Source organism: Panulirus ornatus, chromosome 63 (assembly GCF_036320965.1).
Source record: "Panulirus ornatus isolate Po-2019 chromosome 63, ASM3632096v1, whole genome shotgun sequence".
In the NCBI taxonomy this organism is placed as follows: domain Eukaryota; kingdom Metazoa; phylum Arthropoda; class Malacostraca; order Decapoda; family Palinuridae; genus Panulirus; species Panulirus ornatus.
In genome coordinates, this window is record NC_092286.1 from 15,863,320 (window position 1) to 15,888,235 (window position 24,916).

At 41.3% G+C, this 24,916-nt stretch overlaps 1 protein-coding gene across 1 annotated transcript in view; it reads left to right on the forward strand.

Annotated features, from left to right (window-relative positions):
* LOC139745982 (uncharacterized) overlaps positions 1 to 24,916 on the forward strand; it is a 168,439-nt gene that overhangs the window by 100,168 nt on the left and 43,355 nt on the right. The window contains exon 4 of the mRNA XM_071656742.1: positions 4,045 to 4,165. Coding sequence (XP_071512843.1) covers positions 4,045 to 4,165 — 121 coding nt within the window. The remainder of the gene's footprint in view (positions 1 to 4,044; positions 4,166 to 24,916) is intronic.

Below are 24,916 nucleotides of genomic sequence, written 5' to 3' on the forward strand. Positions count from 1 at the left end.
GAGAGAGAGAGAGAGAGAGAGAGAGAGAGAGAGAGAGAGGCGCTTGTGGAAGTGCAGACAAGGGACGCCTCCCAGTGTTGCCATCCAGCGACTGGCAGTGAATAATGCGTTGCGCGGGGCGTAATTAGTTTTGATTGGCTGAACCGATGAAGAGTTTATATTCACGCTTCCGCTTAGCAACGACGGACAGTGTTGCACGGTTGTATATATCACGTTCGTTGCACAGGAGAGTATTGCATATCTGTTGTTTTGGATCCCATTGCTTAACAGCTTCTATGCAGGAACTTACAAACAGATGTATATATATATATATATATATATATATATATATATATATATATATATATATATATGTATTTCATTTATTTATTTTGCTTTGTCGCTGTCTCCCGCGTTAGCGAGGTAGCGCAAGGAAACACACGAAAGAATGGCCAAACCAACCCTCATACACATGTATATACATACACGTCCACACACGCAATATACATATACAATATACATATACAATATACATGTACATACACACACAGACATATACATATATACACGTGTACATAATTCATACTGTCTGCCCTTATTCATTCCCATCGCCACCTCGCCACACATGTAATAACAACTCCATCCCCCCTCATGTGTGCGAGGTAGTGCTAGGAAAAGACAACAAAGGCCCCATTCGTTAACACTCAGTCTCTAGCTGTCATGCAATAATGCACCGAAACCACAGCTCCCTTTCCACATTCAGGCCTCACAGAACTTTCCATGGTTTACCCCAGACGCTTCACATGCCCTGGTTCAATCCATTGACAGCACGTCGGCCCCGGTATACCACATCGTTCCAATTCACTCTATTCCTTGCACGCTTTTCACCCTCCTGCATGTTCAGGCTCCGATCACTCAAAACCTTTTTCACTCCATCCTTCCACCTCCAATTTGGTCTCCCACTTTTCCTTGTTCCCTCTACCTCTGACACATATATCCTCTTTGTCAATCTTTCCTCACTCATTCTCTCCATGTGACCAAACCACTTCAAAACACCCTCTTCTGCTCTCTCAACCACACTGTTTTTATTACCACACATCTCTCTCACCCTATTATTACTTACTCGATCAAACTACCTCACACCACATATTGTCCTCAAACATCTCATTTCCGGCACATCCACCCTCCTGCGCACAACTCTATCCATAGCCCACGCCTCGCAACCATACAACATTGTTGGAACCACTATTCCTTCAAACATATCCATTTTTGCTTTCCGAGATAATGTTCTCGACTTCCACACACTCTTCAACGCTCCCAGAATGCTTGCATAGTGCCATTGTACAAAGGGAAAGGGGATAAAAGTGAGTGCTCAAATTACAGAGGTATAAGTTTGTTGAGTATTCCTGGTAAATTATATGGGAGGGTATTGATTGAGAGAGTGAAGGCATGTACAGAGCATCAGATTGGGGAAGAACAGTGTGGTTTCAGAAGTATTAGAGGATGTGTGGATCAGGTGTTTGCTTTGAAGAATGTATGTGAGAAATGCTTAGAAAAGCAAATGGATTTGTATGTAGCATTTATTTATCTGGAGAAGGCATATGATAGAGTTGATAGAGATGCTCTGTGGAAGGTATTAAGAATATATGGCGTGGGAGGCAAGTTGTTAGAAGCAGTGAAAAGTTTTTATCGAGGAAGTAAGACATGTATACGTGTAGGAAGAGAGGAAAGTGATTGGTTCCCAGTGAATGTAGGTTTGCGGCAGGGTGGTGTGATGTCTCCTTGGTTGTTTAATTTGTTTATATATATATATATATATATATATATATATATATATATATATATATATATATATATATATATATATATTCGATTACATAGTATTCGAATATTCATTTCCCTATTAGGGGCGATCATAGCCTAGCGGTGGCGTTCCCGCCTGTTACACAGGAGTCCCGTGTTCGATCCTGGCTTTTGGAGGTTTGTATGTTCTGTGAAGGGGCGCGTTCATACACTCTTTGATCATATTCCCCTGCTTTGTCCGGTTAGGTTCAGTAAAATGCTATCTGCTGGTTGTGTGAGCCTGATGGGAAAATGACCGGTGTAGACCCCGTTGCTCACCAACGTGAGACGAAGGGTATTCGAGTACACAGTATTCGAATAGTTATTTTCCTATCAGGAGCGATCATATCCTAGTGGTAGCGCTCCCGCCTGTTGCACAGGGGTCCTGGGTTCGATCCTGGCTGTTAGAGGTTTGTATGATATATATATATATATATATATATATATATATATATATATATATATAATTATGATCTTAATATTAGTGATGGTTTATACAAATTGGATAACTTCATTGTTGATAAAATTTGTAAAATAAGTTTATGATGCGCTCGTTGTCTGTCTTGGACAATCGCATGTTTACGAAATGGCGTCCTAGCTACGTGTCTTCGTTGTATATCAACTGACTGTTGTATTTCTCTCTTGTGTCACCCCTGATAATGTGATTATTACACGAAAGTGCACTTGGGAACTTATCGCGTTTGATTTTCCCCGTGGACTCATAGGAATATCTTGATCACGCGCAAAATTGTGATCCTTTCCAATATATATATATATATATATATATATATATATATATATATATATATATATATATATATATATATATATATATATATATATATATTATCCCCGGGGATAGGGGAGAAAGAATACTTCCCACGTATTCCCTGCGTGTCGTAGAAGGCGACTAAAAGGAGAGGGAGCGGGGAGCTGGAAATCCTCCCCTCTCATTATTTTTTTTTAATTTTCCAAAAGAAGGAACAGAGAAGGGGGCCAGGTGAGGATATTCCCTCAAAGGCCCAGTTCTCAGTTGTTAACGCTACCTCGCTAACGCGGGAAATGGCGAATAGTTTGAAAAAAAAAATATATATATATGTATGTATATATATATATATATATATATATATATATATATATATATATATATATATATATATATATATATATATATATATATATATGTATACAGATTTTCATAGAAAATGCAGTACCTTCTTGTTTTGCCAAATGGATTCGAACCGCTGTCATTCGTATGGAAGCTGAGAGCTGGGAACGCTTACCTCCAGGCTATGGAACTCATAAGAGAGAAATGACTGTTCGATCACTTGTAATTGAATAACCTTCCTCTCATATCCGTAAGGAGAGGGGTCTCCATGGGTTATTTCCCGTGATGCCCAGCAGTAGCCAGGAGCTAAAACATTTGAGCTCCCTGCGTGAAAACTGTATGGCTCAACACTTCTGAGTCCTGTTGAGTGCATTGGCCTTCGAACCAGTGCACTCTAAGGGCTGACCGAGAGTGGAAGTCTGTCGTTTGCTGAGGTGTATCTCAACTTGATAGTGCTATAGATATATCTATTCTATTACTTAGAAATTCTAAACGACTAGTGTAAGTTTTGACGAACACCCTGCGAATGAGTTCATGGTCTAAGATCTAGTTACTCAGTGGAGGAAAATATTATATTGATGTTCTGTGTTGAATCATCTATGATCATTACCGATTTTATCGTAGTCTCTGCCACAAGTTGGCCATAGTAGATAATCTATTTCACATTTGATATGAAATTAGGCTCATTTTCTCATAGATTTTTGTTCCCTAAGCACTCATTGTCTCACGTGCTGCTATCGCTATCATTTCACTGGTTTATCAGCTACTCTCTCTCTCTCTCTCTCTCTCTCTCTCTCTCTCTCTCTCTCTCTCTCTCTCTCTCTCTCTCTCTCTCTCTCTCTCTCTCTTCCCCCCCCCCAACGCCCGTCTATTGGCATTACCCTTGTATCACCGTCATATTTCGTGGTAAATCTATCGTCCATTCTCCCTCCATGATTTTCCCTCCATTACCCACATTCTCTACGATAAAAGTCATACGTTTTAATCTCTTCCCTACCCATAACCTTTACTACCGCTTCCTCCATCTCTCTTTCCTCCTCCTTTGTCCATCTTCTTTCTGTCCATCTCCTTTGGTTTTAATCATGCCTGCTCTTCTTCCTTCTTCCCCCTACCAGAGTGGCTCGCTGGCCAGGCTGACCAACGGGTGCTCGGCCCACCTGGCCAAGAGTTTGGCCACCGCCGACCCAGACGGCGAGGACCAACCCCAGAACTCATCGCCTACCAACAAACACAAAGGTAAATGGACGCCACTGTTACTGCTTCCCTTCACGAGTAAGTTCCTGGGTAATGTAGTTTCTGTACAAAGTAATATGCCAAGGCGTGACCACATCTTTTCAAATTCCTCTTCTGATTTCGTGTGGGGAATGTATCTCTCTATGTCTCAGTCAACTACATCACTCGATCAACACACCCTACCAAAAGTTCTTATAAAACGGGGGAAAAATATCTAGGTATTGCGACGGAGATTTCATGACTTGCTGGATAGGAAGTGTAGAAAGGTATCGTCTACGTAAATGAACATGTAGATCTCCCTCTCTCTCTCTCTCTCTCTCTCTCTCTCTCTCTCTCTCTCTCTCTCTCTCTCTCTCTCTCTCTCTCTCTCTCTCTCTCCATTATGGTGTGGTGTTGGTGTTTACCCACTGAGCATATAGCAACCACTGACCACGACTGTGTGACCCTTTCTTATGATGGCGTAACCAGTGGTATGATTCTTAAGGCTCAGGTCAGATGCCAGGCCATCACAACCCCCCCACACACACACTCACACACACAACACACTACCAGGGTCGTTGTAGAGAGCCTAAGGGTCGTACCTCTTGGCTCAAATGGTTCACATGTGCACAAACATGAAAGGCTCATACAAAGTCGTACGACATTTTTGATACATTTCTTCATTTGTTCATTTACAATTACCGCAGGATCTGTTTTTAAGAAAGAGTCTTGGTGTTACCAAGGACCGCCTTCAGGAGTTATCTGTAGCCTGTGGCTGAGAAATCCCGGATGATACGCACTGCCTCTCATTTAGGGCGTTTCTTCTTCGCAAATGATGAGTGATGTGTATGATCACCATTTGTGACTACTATTTGTGTTGCGGGGAGAGAGAGAGAGAGAGAGCTTGTGTGTGTGTGTGTGTGTGACGATAATGATGTAATGATGATGGAGGTAATGGCGGTGGAGGGATGGAGATAAGAATGATGGCGATTGAGATGACGATGGAGGGCTTATGAGGTGGTGAGAATACAATGATGGAAGTGTGGAGATAAGGATGATGATGATGATGATGATGATAGTGAGGATGGAAGCTGGAGTGTAGGAGGACAGACCTCATCCTCTGGACGCCAGGCATGACTGCAACCATCACTGGAGTACGAGAGAGAGAGAGAGAGAGAGAGAGAGAGAGAGAGAGAGAGAGAGAGAGAGAGAGAGAGAGAGAGAGAGAGAGAGAGAGAGAGAGAGAGAGAGAGAGAGAGAGAGAGAGAGAGAGAGAGGCCTCACCCGTGCCATGGCGGCTGCCTGGATAACCAGATCGTGTTAGTCTTACAACAGCAAGACGTGAGTAGATTCTTGTTTACATCTTCCACGGTCTAAACTGACACGGTCCGGAGGCACCTGGTCCCATGTTCCTCGTCCAGTATGAGCAGCTGGGGCTCCTCCTGCACATATGGACATCAGCCAGTGGGATCTCGGATGAAATATGACTCGCATGACGTTGGAATGCCAGGAACTTTGGTAACTCACGATATAACAATGGCAGGACCTCCCGATGGATCGTGTATGGTCTACGTAAATGACACCAGAAGACGTAACAAATGCATCCTTCACGCGTTTGTATCCGCACTCAGAATACTCATGCATATGAGACTTATAATATGATATTCAACATTACTTTCTGCGAGAAACGATTACTGACCAATGCACAGCGTCTGTCATTAAGGTATTGACCATTGTACTGGTCTAACATGAGGGAGAAGTTCCACTAGGGTGAGGGAGGGATCTCGAACTGTGTATTTCAGATATCTATCGTATGAGTCAAGGATTCTGCAACTCTCATTATTTCGGCCCGCATGTGGCCGGGAGGATGACTTGCAAGATGAGGGATTGTGCAGCCGGCAAGCTGGAGGAGATGACCAAGTCTGACTTGATTACTTGCAGTTTGGCTGAAGAGGAAAACAGAGATGAGGGGAAAACCTCAGGAGAAGGATGGATGATTTTGAAAGAATCGTATTGATTCATTACGATAAACGTGTCCTTTTTTTTATTGGTTCTTTATTCATCATACGTTACGTAGTATTGATCATAAAGTTCTTTTCGTAATCTGCCTTTCGTTGGCAAGCTTCATATTAAGCCCATCTAAACTTTGTTCTGTATTACGTGAATGTACAAAATATCCCTGTCTTTCTAACTGCTCAAATCATGCTTTAATCCTCGGGTGTATTTTCATGGTGTATCTTGCATGATAACTGCATGCATGACAGTTGCTATTATTTACTAATTACTTGCTAGGAGAGTGGCCGACTAGTTCACAAAGGTTGTGTGGGCCCGGCGATCCGCGGAGGAGCGAGCAACTAGAAATTCTAAAATATAGAGGAAATAAAAGATTCAAATCCCTCAATTATTCAGGTTCAGCTAACAGCGGTATCTCGTTTTATTGCTTCAATTTCCTGTGTTAATTGGGAAGAAGAACTTCCAGCTATGTTCATGGAATTTTATATAAAAGCTTTTACAGGGTTCGTTTTATTTCGCGATGATCAAGTGATTTCGGGCATTTGGTCCTCTGCCTGTATGTGGCTTTGATGGTTATAGTGGTTATGGAGTGGTTGTTCTCTGGATATTGGAGCCGTAATACTGGTGCTGTTGGCTTGCACGTTGCACCACTGGTGGTACGCTTGCCTGCCTTACTGTACGGTCTTCTTCGTGTGACTGTTTGGACGAGATGAGGCATGAGGTTATGTATGTGCGTATGGACGCATGTATGTTCGCATATGTGAAGGCTACGAAATAACACACTCTCTCTCTCTCTCTCTCTCTCTCTCTCTCTCTCTCTCTCTCTCTCTCTCTCTCTCTCTCTCACACACACACACACACACACGCACACACAAGCATTCATATTGCAAACCTTCTGGAATACAGTGATGTAAATTTCCAAAGGGAGTGAGGCAGCCATTACCATGTCCCGCTGGTACAATATAAGTAATTATTCGCGTCGGAGTCTAACAAAGAGCAGGGCGGGAACGTGGCATATCAAGGTCTAATTAATTACACACACACACACACACACACACACACACACATACTTGTGAATTTCTCATATTTGTCAGCACGAGCCTGCCCAAGTTAGGCCCCACATGGGTTCGTATCCTGGAAGTGGTAGTCAGCCCACACCCAGCCAAGGTGTTCATCCTATTCCTTCCATTAGGGCTTGTCAGTAAATGGGTGCTTTGCTTAGGCCGGTGTGTGTGTGTGTGTGTGTGTGTGTGTGTGTGTGTGTGTGTTTATACACATATATTGGTGTAGAGACATGATCTATATATCCCTTAAGGCTAAAAGACGGTGAAACACTGGTGTAAAAACCCTCTCTCCCCGTAACAGACATACAGTAATCATAAATATAAGTCACGCACACACTCGCACAAAACATCACATTCATAAACACACAAGAGTGTATAAACCTTTCCCCGTACAGCACGAATTGGTAATTACAAACATAACTTTAAGTTAAGAAAAGATGAAAGATCGAAGATATGGATCGCGAACAGATCTTTTAAGAAATGAAGAGATAAAGTAACCAGAGGACATAACATGAAACTGAATAATAAAATTGTTAAAGAAAGTTGCAAAGAAATACGTTGATTAGTGTGATGAATTACAGGGAATGACTGACTGAGGACATGCTTAACGCAAACAGCATAAATATGATTTGAGATAGTGGAACGTAAAGTTATAACAGGAGAGAATGTTCAGGGAATGGGTTCCTACGGATATGAAGCTCCCTCCCTAATAGGACAGATGAGTGATTACACAGAAACAGACACACTGACAAATAGACAGACAGGCTGGTGCGTTCAAAAGAGAACACACACACACACACATACACACACACACTAATATAAACTAAAGAAACGATAGGCACGTTTGACGAATATTCTAACAATGAAGTAAAGCAAAGAATGTCTCCATGACCAAGAGTTGAGATCTAGGTTTTTTTTTTTTTTTCCAAAGGAAGGAACAGAGAAGGGGGCCAGGTGAGGATATTCCCTCAGAGGCCCAGTCCTCTGTTCTTAACGCTACCTCGCTGAGGCGGGAAATGGCGAATAGTATAAAAGAAAGAAAAAGAAATATATATATATATATATATATATATATATATATATATATATATATATATATATATATATATATATATATATATATATATATATATATATATATATATATATATATATATATATGGCAGCGGATGGAACCATGGAAGCGGAAGTGGATCATAGGGTGGGGGAGGGGGCGAAAATTTTGGGAGCCTTGAAAAATGTGTGGAAGTCGAGAACATTATCCCGGAAAGCAAAAATGGGTATGTTTGAAGGAATAGTAGTTCCAACAATGTTGTATGGTTGCGAGGCGTGGGCTATGGATAGAGTTGTGCGCAGGAGGATGGATGTGCTGGAAATGAGATGTTTGAGGACAATGTGTGGTGTGAGGTGGTTTGATCGAGTAAGTAACGTAAGGGTAAGAGAGATGTGTGGAAATAAAAAGAGCGTGGTTGAGAGAGCAGAAGAGGGTGTTTTGAAATGGTTTGGGCACATGGAGAGAATGAGTGAGGAAAGATTGACCAAGAGGATATATGTGTCGGAGGTGGAGGGAACGAGGAGAAGAGGGAGACCAAATTGGAGGTGGAAAGATGGAGTGAAAAGGATTTTGTGTGATCGGGGCCTGAACATGCAGGAGGGTGAAAGGAGGGCAAGGAATAGAGTGAATTGGAGCGATGTGGTATACAGGGGTTGACGTGCTGTCAGTGGATTGAATCAGGGCATGTGAGGCGTCCGGGGTAAACCATGGAAAGCTGTGTAGGTATGTATGTTTGCGTGTGTGGACGTGTGTATGTACATGTGTATGGGGAGGGTTGGGCCATTTCTTTCGTCTGTTTCCTTGCGCTACCTCGCAAACGCGGGAGTCAGCGACAAAGTATAAAAAAAAAAAAAAAAATATATATATGGCGGAATGCGTGCATAGTGCCATTGTACAAAGGCAAAGGGGATAAGAGTGAGTGCTCAAATTACAGAGGTATAAGTTTGTTGAGTATTCCTGGTAAATTATATGGGAGGGTATTGATTGAGAGGGTGAAGGCATGTACAGAGCATCAGATTGGGGAAGAGCAGTGCGGTTTCAGAAGTGGTAGAGGATGTGTGGATCAGGTGTTTGCTTTGAAGAATGTATGTGAGAAATACTTAGAAAAGCAAAGGGATTTGTATGTAGCATTTATGGATCTGGAGAAGGCATATGATAGAGTTGATAGAGATGCTCTGTGGAAGGTATTAAGAATATATGGTGTGGGAGGCAAGTTGTTAGAAGCAGTGAAAAGTTTTTATCGAGGATGTAAGGCATGTGTACGTGTAGGAAGAGAGGAAAGTGATTGGTTCTCAGTGAATGTAGGTTTGCGGCAGGGGTGTGTGATGTCTCCATGGTTGTTTAATTTGTTTATGGATGGGGTTGTAAAGGAGGTAAATGCAAGAGTCCTGGAAAGAGGGGCAAGTATGAAGTCTGTTGGGGATGAGAGAGCTTGGGAAGTGAGTCAATTGTTGTTCGCTGATGATACAGCGCTGGTGGCTGATTCATGTGAGAAACTGCAGAAGCTGGTGACTGAGTTTGGTAAAGTGTGTGGAAGAAGAAAGTTGAGAGTAAATGTGAATAAGAGCAAGGTTATTAGGTACAGTAGGGGTGAGGGTCAAGTCAATTGGGAGGTGAGTTTGAATGGAGAAAAACTGGAGGAAGTGAAGTGTTTTAGATATCTGGGAGTGGATCTGTCAGCGGATGGAACCATGGAAGCGGAAGTGGATCATAGGGTGGGGGAGGGGGCGAAAATTTTGGGAGCCTTGAAAAATGTGTGGAAGTCGAGAACATTATCTCGGAAAGCAAAAATGGGTATGTTTGAGGGAATAGTGGTTCCAACAATGCTGTATGGTTGCGAGGCGTGGGCTATGGATAGAGATGTGCGCAGGAGGATGGATGTGCTGGAAATGAGATGTTTGAGGACAATGTGTGGTGTGAGGTGGTTTGATCGAGTAAGTAACGTAAGGGTAAGAGAGATGTGTGGAAATAAAAAGAGCGTGGTTGAGAGAGCAGAAGAGGGTGTTTTGAAATGGTTTGGGCACATGGAGAGAATGAGTGAGGAAAGATTGACCAAGAGGATATATGTGTCGGAGGTGGAGGGAACGAGGAGAAGAGGGAGACCAAATTGGAGGTGGAAAGATGGAGTGAAAAAGATTTTGTGTGATCGGGGCCTGAACATGCAGGAGGGTGAAAGGAGGGCAAGAAATAGAGTGAATTGGAGTCATGTGGTATACAGGGGTTGACGTGCTGTCAGTGGATTGAAGCAAGGCATGTGAAGCGTCTGGGGTAAACCATGGAAAGCTGTGTAGGTATGTATATTTGCGTGTGTGGACGTGTGTATGTACATGTGTATGGGGGGGGGGGGGGGTTGGGCCATTTCTTTCGTCTGTTTCCTTGCGCTACCTCGCAAACGCGGGAGACAGCGACAAAGTATAAAAAAAAAAAAAAAAAAAAAAAATATATATATATATATATATATATATATATATATATATATATATATATATATATATATATATATATATATATATATATATATATATATATATATATATATATATATTGTGAGGGCGTTACACTGGATTGACAAAAATCATAAAATGAATAAACTTGAGAAATTAGGTCAGGGGAAATTATTGACAGTCACAGTAAAATGAAACTGGAAGTTACGATTGAAGGAAGGAAGTAGAAACTAATAAACTGAAGAAACAAATCAAAGATCAAAGAACGTCATTAGATCCAAGAGGAAATTATGACACTGGGAAACATAAATATACGGCATCATATCAAAAGCAAATCAATTGAAAGAATTCAGGGGAAATGTAACCAGAGTCAGGGAGTCGCCCTGAATGAATATCACCAGAGAAAGATTTTCGAGAAAGTCTTTTCTTGGCGTCATTAAGGCAGGTAGGAGAAGAAAACACAATGCTCATAACGCAGAGATCAAAGACCATTGATAATAGAGGGTGTGGAATAGGGAGTAAATTCTGAGCCTGATGAGCAGACACAGAAGGTTTTTTTCTGACGCAGACGAACAGAGACCTGAAGACGCTGAAAACAGAGGTACACAAGAAACTATAAAGTTAATGATTAGAGGCAGTAATAGTACGTGCTGAGAAGATCAGAAAACTCATAGAAATACATGACTGGTTAGACAGATGGGATTGGGATTAAAGAGTACAGAATCTTATTAGACTGGGTGAAAGAGTGTAGAGTATTTAGTGTCAGCACTTGTGGGAGGATATGAATATTTCTGAGTAAAACTAGCGACCCTGGTCTTACCTGACAACTGCGTTGCACTAAGATTACGGAACAGTGAGGAAGTACGAGGTAGACAAACTTGAGTCTTCGATGAATTTTTGAGTAAAAGACGACCATGTTCTAGCCAGAGAAGAAAGGGAGTGGAAGAAATAGATTCTGAACGTAAAACTGATGTAGACTAATGACATGGTAATTGCAGTTACTAACATAAGAGAAACAAAGAGGATTGGTAGATGTAATTAAGACATAAGGATACAACCATGAATGATTTCGTGCAATGTGGAATTAAGTAGGCAGGCGTTAATGTTCAAGCGGGCTACGAGATTGTCTAACAGGGAGTTCAATGAGGTATTCACCAGAGGTGATAGAGAGTTGGAGTAAAGATAGGGAAGTAAAGAATACGGCCAGAAGGCGTAAAACGGGAAGTTTAAGATGAGGCTCAAGTGCATTACAGCTGTATCAGTGCTTCACAATGGTCAGAAATGCTACGTTCACGGAATTTCAGACTAAAAATACTCTATGCCTTTCCATATGTACTAGAAGTATAAATAAGAGCTAGAGTTCAAGGATCGTATTAGGGAAAGCAAATCTGATATTGGTGGAGTAGCGTAGAAAAATCTTACTTAGGATTATGTGATCTGATCTAATCTGTCTGGAAGGGTAAAACAAGACAAAGATAGAGTGGGACTGATTATGTGTTAGTAACCGTGCTGTTTCAAATAACTTTCCTGCCATTGGGTCGCACACCCTCCCTCTTGCTCTCACCAAAAAAGAAAAGGAGGAAAATAGTAAATCTTTTTGTGTCTGTCGAGTAAACATCCTTGGAATGGTTCACCAGCATGTTATCTTACGTGTTAAAAGTCTTGATACAGTATTAATGGGTAGCGTCACAAACTGATGCTTGATATCACTTTATCTAAGATGGAGAGAAAAAATAAGATTAATACAAGAAAAATACTCTCTTTTTTTATCTCGTTTTTTTCCTAAGAATGATATCGAGCTAACTTTATCATTTGCCGGGTAACAACGAAAATCATCTAATTTTCTTTGCTGACTAAACCACTTAACTTCGACTCGTTTGACGATGGTTGTTATCACTGTGTCTACTTAAACGATACCATCACAAAATAAAAAAAAAGAAAAGATGTTTTCGAGCTAAGGACATTTTTGCGACAGAGTGTGAATTAGAGTATTATTTGTTGGCCAACATCGGTTGATATGCCTTACATTCACAGACATAAACTAGCGGCATATTTTGATCATTCTATTTACGATATCATCGTTTGACTCTGAAAATCACTGGATGTAAAGCTGATTGTGACATGAGCTTACCACTGGTACTACAAATTGTCGTCACTTTCTTGCTCCATATTTTGTGATAAAGAAACTCTTAAAACTCTTACTGTGTGATAAATGCAAAATGATAGAGATAATTCAACCCAGAAAATACAGATTACTTTAGTACCGTGAGATCTTTCGCTTCCCAAGGTACAAGAAGCCACAAGTTTCTCTAAGCACAGCTGGAGAAGAAATGAGAGGAAGTGGGTGCGAACTCTATTGGGAGTTTAGGGAACCTCAAAGGCCTCACCACTGCCATCTATTGGTGGCGATGTTCACAAAATCTTCGGGACTGAAAAAAAAAAAGACCAGGGTACGAACGTAAGGGCTAATACAAGACAGGTGTATGTTTCAGGAAATTCCGGGAAAACGACCCATTCCAATAGTATATTATGTGAAGCATAATTGTACGTAAAACGTTGCACAGCGGTGCTGATAATCTAACATCCTCCGAAAAGAATCTTGATGAACCGAAAGAAATATACAGAGATAACAGTGAAAGGTCGAATAGGATGATGCATGAAGCAGTGAGACACGCACACCTGATAGATACTAAAGTTCCACTCATGGAGTATTATAATCATAAGGAGACGGGTTAGAAGAACTTAGAATCTCATGGAAATAGAGAGTTATGGCGTCATAAGTTTACTGAGTGTATGCAGAAGAATTTCCTAAACTTAGCAGGTCAATGAATACACTAAAATCAGAGGGGCTGATACACCATCATTACAAGATGTTACCTTTATACACTGTGGCACTAAACATGATACGACAATACGATTGGAAAAAGTGATCAAGTAAATTTTGAGCTTGACAGTGTAGTAAGTGAGACAATATAAAGATTAAAAGAGGAAATCAGATTCAAAGTGGAGATATATATTTGTGAAAATCACACAGAACTAGAGGATTTCTTTGTCAACAACCGGATGTTTGGAGCTAGAGGATTACTTTGTCAACAACTGGATGTTTGCAGTCTTGATATAGATCAATGTTACGAAAAGGTTTAGTGAAATGTACAATAGAGAAACCTGGGTATCTTCAAGTGTAAATACAGACGGAAGGTTGAAAAAGAGAGAAAACTGATCTAGTAAAAGACGTCAAATGAAACGACGGATATCAGGTATGTGCTGTGGGAGAAGATACGCTACTGGCAGCCAGAATTTGACAGGCATAAGATGGAAAGGAATGATTCCAGTGGGATAAGAAAGATGGAGACAACAAACTGAGAAATGGTTATTGCGGGAAAGATAGGAGGCAATCCAATTGTTTTTTCTGCAAATTCCAATAAAATTAAACATTTCCATAAAATGCCAGTCAAGGAGCAGTTAATCAGGCTACGGCTTACGGACGAGAGAGTCGCCAAGGATCAAGTATAGCCATACGAGGTGAACGTCAAGTTGAAAAGTGTTTCCATAGTGCAAGATACTGTATTAACAACACCAATGGGGTGATACGGGGAAGAGGTCTTGAAGAGCAGTGAGGTTGTATAGGTGAAGCATAGACAGACTCCTGAAGGACCTTGACCTATTTAAGGATTCTAATCCTCATGAAGTATCCACATATATGCTGAAAAAAAATAGGATATAGTTTAACGCATCGCTTGAATATGTTGTTCAGTACGTCATTGGAGGGAGCTAGAGGACCAAGGGAGGGAAATAGAGCAAATGTTCTATCCATCTTTACGAAAGGAGACAGGGACGTTGCACTAAATTACATACTGATCTCTCTCTGACGACTGTGGCTTTTAATACACTGGAGAGAGACAAATCAGAACGGTAATGAACGACAAAGTGCAAGAAGAAACTACATAAGCGAGACTCAAAACAGATTTAGGGAAAAGGACAAATCTCCATTTTAATACAAAAGAAAAGGATTGATGAATTGTGTGCGTCAGGACTACCAGAAAGCATTTGACACAGTGCAACTTGGGAGTCTGATGAAAGTGCTGGACCTTCAGGCAAGAAAGGATGGGTTTCCTTCGATGGATAGAAATATACTTACATGGAAGTGATACAAAAGACTCATGTCAGAGGAGCCCTTTTTGAAATAGGTTGGAGTCGCTATTGGTGTGCCAGTGGAAATCGGTTTAGGGACTATTACTCTCCTTTAACTATGTCCAGACGGACATAACTCAAGCCTGATTACGTTTAACGATGATGCCAGGGGTTATGAGGCAAGTAAAGAGCAAAGAGCATTGCGTGAACTTACAAGAGATCCTTAATAGACTCTAAAGTTAGTCCGATCAATGGTTAGTGGAATCCAACCCAAATAGCAGCAAAGTAAAGAGGATAGGACGCAGTGCAGAAGGTCTCGATAAGCATGTCATTTGGCAGAGGGATTGGAGTTTATGATGTGCTTAGTTGGTCGCCAGAGTCCCACTTTACGTAAATTATAAACGAGACATAATGTCTTCCGTCAATTATCGGAATCCGATGTTAGTTAATGGATAGAGCATAGTCATCTAACTGTTCACATTTTATATTAGGCCAACATTTTGTATATGCTTCTCAACGATGGTCCTCACAGTTTAAGTAGGACATTGGACTCACAGACAAGGACCAGAGGATCGCGGCGATGATGATACTAGAATTAAGTTACTGACTTACAGTGTGAAGTAAGAATGCCCTCCGGGAAAAAAAAATATGGAAGAGAGAAGAGTAAGGACTGATCTGATCACAAAAGTTTGAATTTTGGAACCAGTTTGGATCGATGCAACCGAAAGCCATAACACGATATGAAGCAAGAAACTTGTTATAAAAGATGTAAAGAAGTGTTTTCATAGTGTAAGTGTAATGGACGACTGGAATGAATTCAGCATGAGTGATAACAATATGATAGCAGATAAAAAGTGTGGTTGTTGAGAAAGTTCAAGAAATAGAAATAGAACGTAGAACACTCTCCCCTCCCTGTCAAGAGAGATTGAGGACAGATAATTAGACACACACACACACACACACACACACACACACACACACACACACACACACACACACACACACACACACACACACACACACACACACACACATACACAAATACAGTAACAGACAGTGTGATGATACATCTAACGCAGGAATGACGTAAACCAAAATATATCAGCACGATTTGTTCATTTTTAACACGAGTCTTGCAACGAATATTGTGGCGACTGCAGCAGCACAACTGTTACTGCGAAAAGCCAAAGCATTTAAGTTCGACGGAGATGATCATATACCTTGACCTCAGGAGCACGATTGTATGAGCCTTGTGCACGACGGCACAAGCCTTAAGCACGACCCTGCAGCCCTGGGGTATGATGATATGACCTCGAAAGCCACGGTATCATACTCAAGGATCATATCATCGTGCTCAGCGATCCTTTATATTCGTGCTCAAGAGTCGTACATTCGTTCTCATGCGGTCGATGTCATCTAGCCATCAATCTACGCTTTATGAGAGACAAATATGACCTCCTTACTGGCGTCATTCGTAGCTCGCACTTACTACCACCCTCAGTTGAGCAAAGCTCTCGAACACATCAACCGGTCGTTTGTGAGGCGACGTCTGTTACTGCGTCCGAGGCCGACCTACCTGACGAAGGGGACGCCGGGGACTGTGGGACTTGTCAATCCGCTGGAGAGGGACGAGGTGTCCAGACCCCAAGGAGAGGTATAAATCTTGTAGCGAACGTCCATGGCTGTCACTGTAAATTGTCAGTCCTGGGACCTTATATTAGTCTTCCTTTTTTCTTTTCTCATCATCCATCGTGGCCTTTGAGGATGGGAGGGGACGGTTACGATAAGCCCCAGCTGAGTTCTACTTTGCTCACGTTTCGTTACAGCTTACGTCTGGGCTTTGTTCCCTTACTGTTTGTATCTTACGTACTTTGGTTAGACAGTAGGAGATAAACAGTTGCAATAATACGATAGTTGACGTAACACTGAGCCTAATTGGCATAAACCTGAGCTTTTTTGTTTGGTTAAGCAATGAAATGTTACGGAAGCAAAACTCATCTCTAAAATATAACTACCTTTCCTATCCTCTTGTTAGATTCTATGGGTCTGTTGAAAGTAGAAGAAGGAAAAATGGATTGTCATCAGATCTAGAACATAAGAAAGAACTAGGACATGAAACAATGAAAAAGGAGCTATCCTAACAGGACAGGATATGACAGAGTCAGCAAAAACACCTGGGGAATTTAGTAGACATCAGACGTCTTAACCTCCTCACCCCACCCCACCCCAGCAGGAAGGACCTCTTGTTCGTAAACTACGAACTTGACCATCGAAGTCCATCGCTCGCTGGACAAGATCGTTCACTTCATCCCTTCTACAACAAGCAGTGAGGTGTCAGCATTTTTAGTGGATTGGCTGCGCTACTCGGAGAGAGAGAGAGAGAGAGAGAGAGAGAGAGAGAGAGAGAGAGAGAGAGAGAGAGAGAGAGAGAGAGAGAGAGAGAGAGAGAGAGAGAGAGAGAGAGAGAGAGAGAGAGAGAGAGAGAGAGAGAGAGAGAGAGAGAGAGAGAGAGGCGGCAGAAACTGAAACTACACAAGAGATCTCCAGGGAACCATGACATCCTACTTAACATATTACAGATCTTGAAATTCGGTATAGAATTAGAGCGAGAGGAAATAAGAAGGAATGATCAGCAGTCAGGTAGGAAGAGTGAACGAAAGGACGTGAGCGGAAGCATGTCTTCCACAACAGAGTTGTAGATGCGTGGATTAAGCCGAGTGCTAAGGAAGTAAAGGCAAGTACCACAGGAAAATTGAGAAAAAAAAAGAAAATAAAAGCCTTTGTGATAAGAATGCAAGAATTCGAGTTGGCGCTTAGGAAATCAAAGTGCTTCCAACCATGTACGAGGAAGTAAATACAATTAGGTAAACACACACACACACACACACTCCGAATATGACGCCAAGTTTGGTACAATACCCTCGAAATGACATGGTTAAGAGTGCCGTACATCTTATGTATTTTCAACAGTCAGGACATAAATGAGGTGACTCTATCTGACATTTGCTCTTTGCAAATGGATAAGGACTTCTATATACCAGGCGGGGATCATAACTGGCCATAGTATGCTGGTCACACTGTGATGTGGTTTTTAAACGGGATCATTGCCAACCTTTTTGTTGTGCCAATAACCACTAAACAGGTGTGAGCAACCCCTTATTCTCCACTTTCTGTAGAGCGATGAATGAACATCCATATCATAAAGGCATAATCTGTTGATTACAAGCGACAAATATATAATGAAGAGATAGAGGAACGAAGGACAAGAGATAGGAAAGAAACGAAGGACATCACAAGAGACAAGAGATCGGAAAGGTGGATTTACAGACTGACACGCCTGTGTTGCCACATCTAGATATTGAGAATGAATCTCTAAGCTCAGCGGAGCATTGGTAATGTACATGCAAATCTCCTATAGCCAATGGCGAATTCATGGCAGTTGATAGACTATGAAAACGAGTATGAAGTAGGCAAGGACAGATGCTTGAATCAGGAAAAGAAATTTACACACGTTAAAACAAGAGTAAAATGTAGCAACGGACAGTGAAAGCAAGGGCTAGGAATCTATTCTTTTCAAATGGTGTCGACAACGTCTCTTCTTCAGCGTGAAAGCAACAGTTAGGAATTTATTCTACTCAAGTGGTGTCGACAACGTCTTGATCAGCCTCAGAACAAGAGCTAGGAATTTATTCCTCTCATGTAGTGTCGACAACGTTTTCTTCACGAGAAGACGTTGTCGACACTACTTGTGAGGAGCAAAATCCCTGATTCTTGTTTCCAGTTTTTCCTTGTAACTTTTTACCCCGTTCGTCATTCTGGATGACACCCGTTGCCATATGTGTCAAAGCGAACAACAGAAAGGAGTGGGCTTAGGGCTGTCGCTGGGGTATGAGAGAAGGGTTATACATTTTCATAATTCTTTTTCAACTTTCGCCATGTTATATGGGAAGTCCGAACTCAATGTCAGGACACATATATAGGTAAAAAGGTGCAAAGAACAGAGAAACGTTTGACAATGGAATGTTTGCTGGAGGTCTGGGTAAGGATGTAGGTTTCGAAACGGCTTAAAGAGAAAGGTTTGACACTGGGATGCTAATGTATGCGGATGATGCCGTTTCGACCAAAGTTACAAGACCGAGGAAAGCAACAAGACATACAGAATAAGCAGTGGACTTCAGGAGAGTGGAAGAAGGCGAGGAAGTCAAGTGTGGTTTACATCAAGTGTATGAGAACTATTTCTGAGTGAGAAGAAATAAAAATGTCTGAGCAATACGGACGTATGGTGAAGGGGCTGACGAGGGTTTCCACTTCTAGATGTATTGCTTTTATATCAACGCCGCTGGAAGGAGGGGAAAAAGTAAAGCTGTAACTGTAAAGGCGGAAATGATTGTTTTTTTTGTTTCTTTTTGGGTCGTGAGTATAATGACATCTGTCGGCGGGCGGGTTAGGCAAGCTGGCTCAGCGTGGCGGGGAAGGGTGAAGCTTGTGTTTACAGCGACAACACTTGGTTGTAGAAATTACGGTTATCATGAACGAACTAAGAATAAGATTCTCAATAAGAGATGAATGAACGTGTATAATATCACGTATAACATAAATAATACGATGAATAATGTGTATAATCTGTCTTGATTGTAAGAAGTAATGAATGTAAGTAGAATATATAAGGAAAAATATATATGAATATGGCGTCGCACAACTGAGGATGATCAAGTACACTAGGGTGGGAGAATGGAAGAAGACAGAAGAACAATGTTGGATTTGCGTGTGTTCAGGTGGATGAAGAGCTCGGAGGAACCTGTTAGTATAAGGGTCATACACTTGAGTATCCGATGTTGTAAAGTTTATAGGTAGACAAGTGTGTAGATATATGGGATGTAATGTTTCATATAAACGATCAAAGTGGACCTTCTTTCTTTCTTAAAGTAATATCATCCATATGTGTTCCTAGACGTAGTAAGGGCTTTGAAACTCTGGCGAGAGAACAGATCTATCAGATCGATTTTCGTATAATTTCCTGTATCAAGGAAAATATCTACTAAATCCTTAAAAAGGAAACCGAAATCATTCTTTTTTTTCATCTGCGCTTAAGAAATTAATCATAACTCGGGGGGACACTCTTTGCAAAGTGTGAACTCTGGATAAGACCTAATATTTTTAATGAGTGTGGGACTTGAGTAAATATTTGAACTGCAAAGAAGTGTCACGACACACTAATGGACGCCCACACTTAAGGCCTGGAGACTGCTGACTAAGCGGCTTGTTGAGAACTTGCAAGTCCTGGGGCTTACACAGACAAGCGTCCACATCTGAGAATTCTCACGCGCCACGTCTAAAAGGTGTGTGTGTGTGTGTGTGTGTGTGTGTGTGTGTAGCCAGGATCTCTCACGTGAGAGTATTCTTGATTCTAATTTTGTGCTACCGTTAGATTTCCCCGTCTTTGTAAGTGTATGTATTGAGAGAGAGAGAGAGAGAGAGAGAGAGAGAGAGAGAGAGAGAGAGAGAGAGAGAGAGAGAGAGAGAGAGAGAGAGAGAGAGAGAGAGAGAGAGAGAGAGAGAGAGAGAGAGAGAGAGAGAGAGAGAGAGAGAGAGAGAGAGAGAGAGAGAGGACACACACCATTGTCCAGACAAAACCTCTCCCTTACTGAGCGCCACGATTCCTTGCCATCTGCACTCCAGACATCACTGTAGTAGACCCTCCCTCCAGCGGCCTGAGCCCGGCTATATTTCCACCTTCCTCCGCACTCCTGGTATCCTCCTCTGACGTCCTTGAGACACACGCACGAGCATCGTGAACGCGCCTCGCACCCACAGCAGTCGGTCCATAACTGTGGCCAGCCAGGTACGTGGTCCTTGTGATCACAATATCAACTTGGTTGATAAACTGCTAGGGTCAAATAATTCCATTATCAAATACCACAGAACTTTAGCTCCTTAGGAAAAAAATAATCACTGATTAAAGGATAAGAGAAATGAAAATTCCGTGAACGGAAGAGAATTTCTTGAATCTTCGTTCTAGAAGGAATGGTTTCCAGTCGAGCATTACATAGAACCGTAAGACTATACAACACATGGAATCCTTTTGGGTCAGCTGAGACAGTCGGTTTCTCGCATGGCCATAAATTGATGGTGATCTATGCAGCAGCAGTCCACCCTGCAGTCGGCAAGCCAAGAGCAACATGGCCCAGGGTGAGGGACGATGCTGCCTACTAGGGGCTTCTGGCTGAGGGAAGAAGCCTATGAGGAACCCACCGACGGTGCTGGATATCTATGGTCGAGGAGAGCGCCATAACGTCTTCCAAGAGTTGTGGACCTTCTTCAGGTTGTGGCACTGATGTGAGGAGTTCAAGCTGGAAAAGTTTTATGGTCTGACGGGGGAAGTATTTATGATCCCGGACCCCAGCACCAGAGGGTCGGTTAGGGTCAGACCTTTCCAACTCTTTGGGCCGAGTGAAAGAGGCGGTGTGTGCATATATGCCGGCAGGTGAAATGTTATTCTAGAATACACACACACACACACACACACACACATGTGTACATCTCTCTCTCTCTCTCTCTCTCTCTCTCTCTCTCTCTCTATATATATATATATATATATATATATATATGTATATATATATATATATATATATATATATATATATATATATATATATATATATATATATATATATATATATATATATATATACATATATATATATATATATATATATATATATATATATATATATATATATATATATATATATATGTATATATATATATATATATATATATATATATATATATATATATATATATATATATATATATATATATATATATATATATATATATATATATATATATATATATATATATATATATATATGTATATATATATATATATATATATATATATATATATATATATATATATATATATATATATATATATATATATATATATATATATATATATATAATGTGAATAAGAGCAAGGTTATTAGGTACAGTAGGGGTGAGGGTCAAGTCAATTGGGAGGTGAGTTTGAATGGAGAAAAACTGGAGGAAGTGAAGTGTTTTAGATATCTGGGAGTGGATCTGTCAGCTGATGGAACCATGGAAGCGGAAGTGGATCATAGGGTGGGGGAGGGGGCGAAAATTTTGGGAGCCTTGAAAAATGTGTGGAAGTCGAGAACATTATCTCGGAAAGCAAAAATGGGTATGTTTGAGGGAATAGTGGTTCCAACAATGTTGTATGGTTGCGAGGCGTGGGCTATGGATAGAGATGTGCGCAGGAGGATGGATGTGCTGGAAATGAGATGTTTGAGGACAATGTGTGGTGTGAGGTGGTTTGATCGAGTAAGTAACGTAAGGGTAAGAGAGATGTGTGGAAATAAAAAGAGCGTGGTTGAGAGAGCAGAAGAGGGTGTTTTGAAATGGTTTGGGCACATGGAGAGAATGAGTGAGGAGAGATTGACCAAGAGGATATATGTGTCGGAGGTGGAGGGAACGAGGAGAAGAGGGAGACCAAATTGGAGGTGGAAAGATGGAGTGAAAAAGATTTTGTGTGATCGGGGCCTGAACATGCAGGAGGGTGAAAGGAGGGCAAGAAATAGAGTGAATTGGAGTCATGTGGTATACAGGGGTTGACGTGCTGTCAGTGGATTGAAGCAAGGCATGTGAAGCGTCTGGGGTAAACCATGGAAAGCTGTGTAGGTATGTATATTTGCGTGTGTGGACGTGTGTATGTACATGTGTATGGGGGGGGGGGGTTGGGCCATTTCTTTCGTCTGTTTCCTTGCGCTACCTCGCAAACGCGGGAGACAGCGACAAAGTATAAAAAAAAAAAAAAAAAAAAAAAAAAAAAAAAAAAAATATATATATATATATATATATATATATATATATATATATATATATATATATATATATATATATATATATATATATATATATATATATATATATATGACTCCTTCTTCTGTTTCCCATTTTAGAAAATTAAAAAATACAAGGAGGGGAGGATTTCTGGCCCCCCGCCCCCCGCTCCGCTCCTACACAGCTTTCCATGGTTTACCCCAGACGCTTCACGTGCCGTGATTCAATCCACTGACAGCATGTCAACCCCGGTATACCACATCGATCCAATTCACTCTATTCCTTGCCCTCCTTTCACCCTCCTGTATGTTCAGGCCTTTATCGCTCAAAATCTTTTTCACTCCATCCTTCCACCTCCAATCTGGTCTCCCACTTTTCCTCGTTCCCTCCACCTCTGACACATATATCCTCTTGGTCAATTTTTCGTCACTCATTCTCTCCATGTGACCAAAACATTTCAATACACCCTCTTCTCCTCTCTCAACCACACTCTTTTTATTACCACACATCTCTCTTACCCTTTCATTACTTACTCGATCAAACCACCTCACACCACATATTGTCCTCAAACATCATTTCCAACACATCCACTCTCCTCCGCACAACCCTATCTACCGCCTATGCCTCACAACTATATAACATTGTTGGAACCACTATTCCTTCAAACATACCTATTTTTGCTTTCCAAGATAACATTCTCGTCTTCCACGCATTCTTCATCGCTCCCAGGACCTTCGCCCCCTCCCCCACCCTGTGACTCACTTCCGCTTCCATGGTTCCATCAGCTGCCAAATCCACTCCCAGATATCTAAATCACTTCACCTCCTCCTGTTTTTCTCCATTCAAACTTATCTCCCAGTTTACTTGTCCCTCTGCCCTACTGACCATGATAACCTTGATCTTATTCACATTTACTTTTAGTTTTCTTCTTTCACACGCTTTACCAAACTCAGTCACCAACTTCTGCAGTTTCTCACCGGAATCAGCCACCAGCGCTGTATCATCAGCGAACAACTGACTATCCAAGTCCTCTCCCCCACAACAGACTGCATACTTGCCCCTTTCTCCAAAACTCTTGCATTCACCTCCCTAACAATCCCATCCATAAACAAATTAAACAACCGTGGAGACATCACGCACCCCTACTGCAAACCAACATTCACTGGGAACCAATCACTCTCCTCTCTTCCTGCTCGTGCACATGCCTTACATCCTCGATAAAAGCTTTTCACTGTTTTTAGCAACTTGCTTCCCACTCCATATACTCTTAATACCTTCCGCAACTCTATCATATGCCTTCTCCAGATCCATATATGCTACATACAAATCCATCTGCTTTTCTAAGTATTTCTCACATACATTCTACAAAGCAATCACTTGATCCACACATCCTTTATCACTTCTGAAACCACATTGCTCCTCCCCAATCTGATACTCTGTGCATGCCTTGACCCTCTAAATCAATACCCTCCCATATGATTTCTTAGGAATACTCAGCAAACTTAAACCTCTGTAATTTGAACACTTATCTTTATCCCCTTTGCCTTTGTACAATGGCACTATACATGCATTTCGCCAATCCTGAGGCACTTCACCAGGAACCATACATATATTGAATTTCCTCACTAACTAGTCAACAACATGGTCACCCTCTTTCTTTTTTTTTTTTTATAAATTCAACGTCAATACCATCCAAACCCGCCGCCTTCCCGGCTTTCATCTTCCGCAAAGCTTTCACTACCTCTTCTCTGTTTACCAAATCATTCTCCCTGACCTTCTCACTTCGCACACCACCTCGACCAAAACACCCTATATTTCCCACTCTATCATCAAACACATTCAACAAACCTTCAAAATACTCACTCCATCTCCTCACTTCACCACTAATTGTTATCACGTCCCCTTTAACCCCCTTAACTGAAGTTCCCATTTGTTCCCTTGTCTTACGCACTTAATTTACATCCTTCCAAAACATCTTTTGATTCTCCCTAAAATTTAATGATACTCTCTCACCCCAACTCTCATTTGCCCTCTTTTTCACCTCTTGCACCTTTTTCTTTGTTTGCCGTTACCTGAGTTCGGGTAGTAATGCCAAGAACAGACGAAGAAAGGTCTTAGTTACTTGCATTTTCTGCTTGTCATAAGCAATGCGTCGAAACTACAGTCCAAAATCCACAACTATGCCCACGTAATTTTCTGTGGT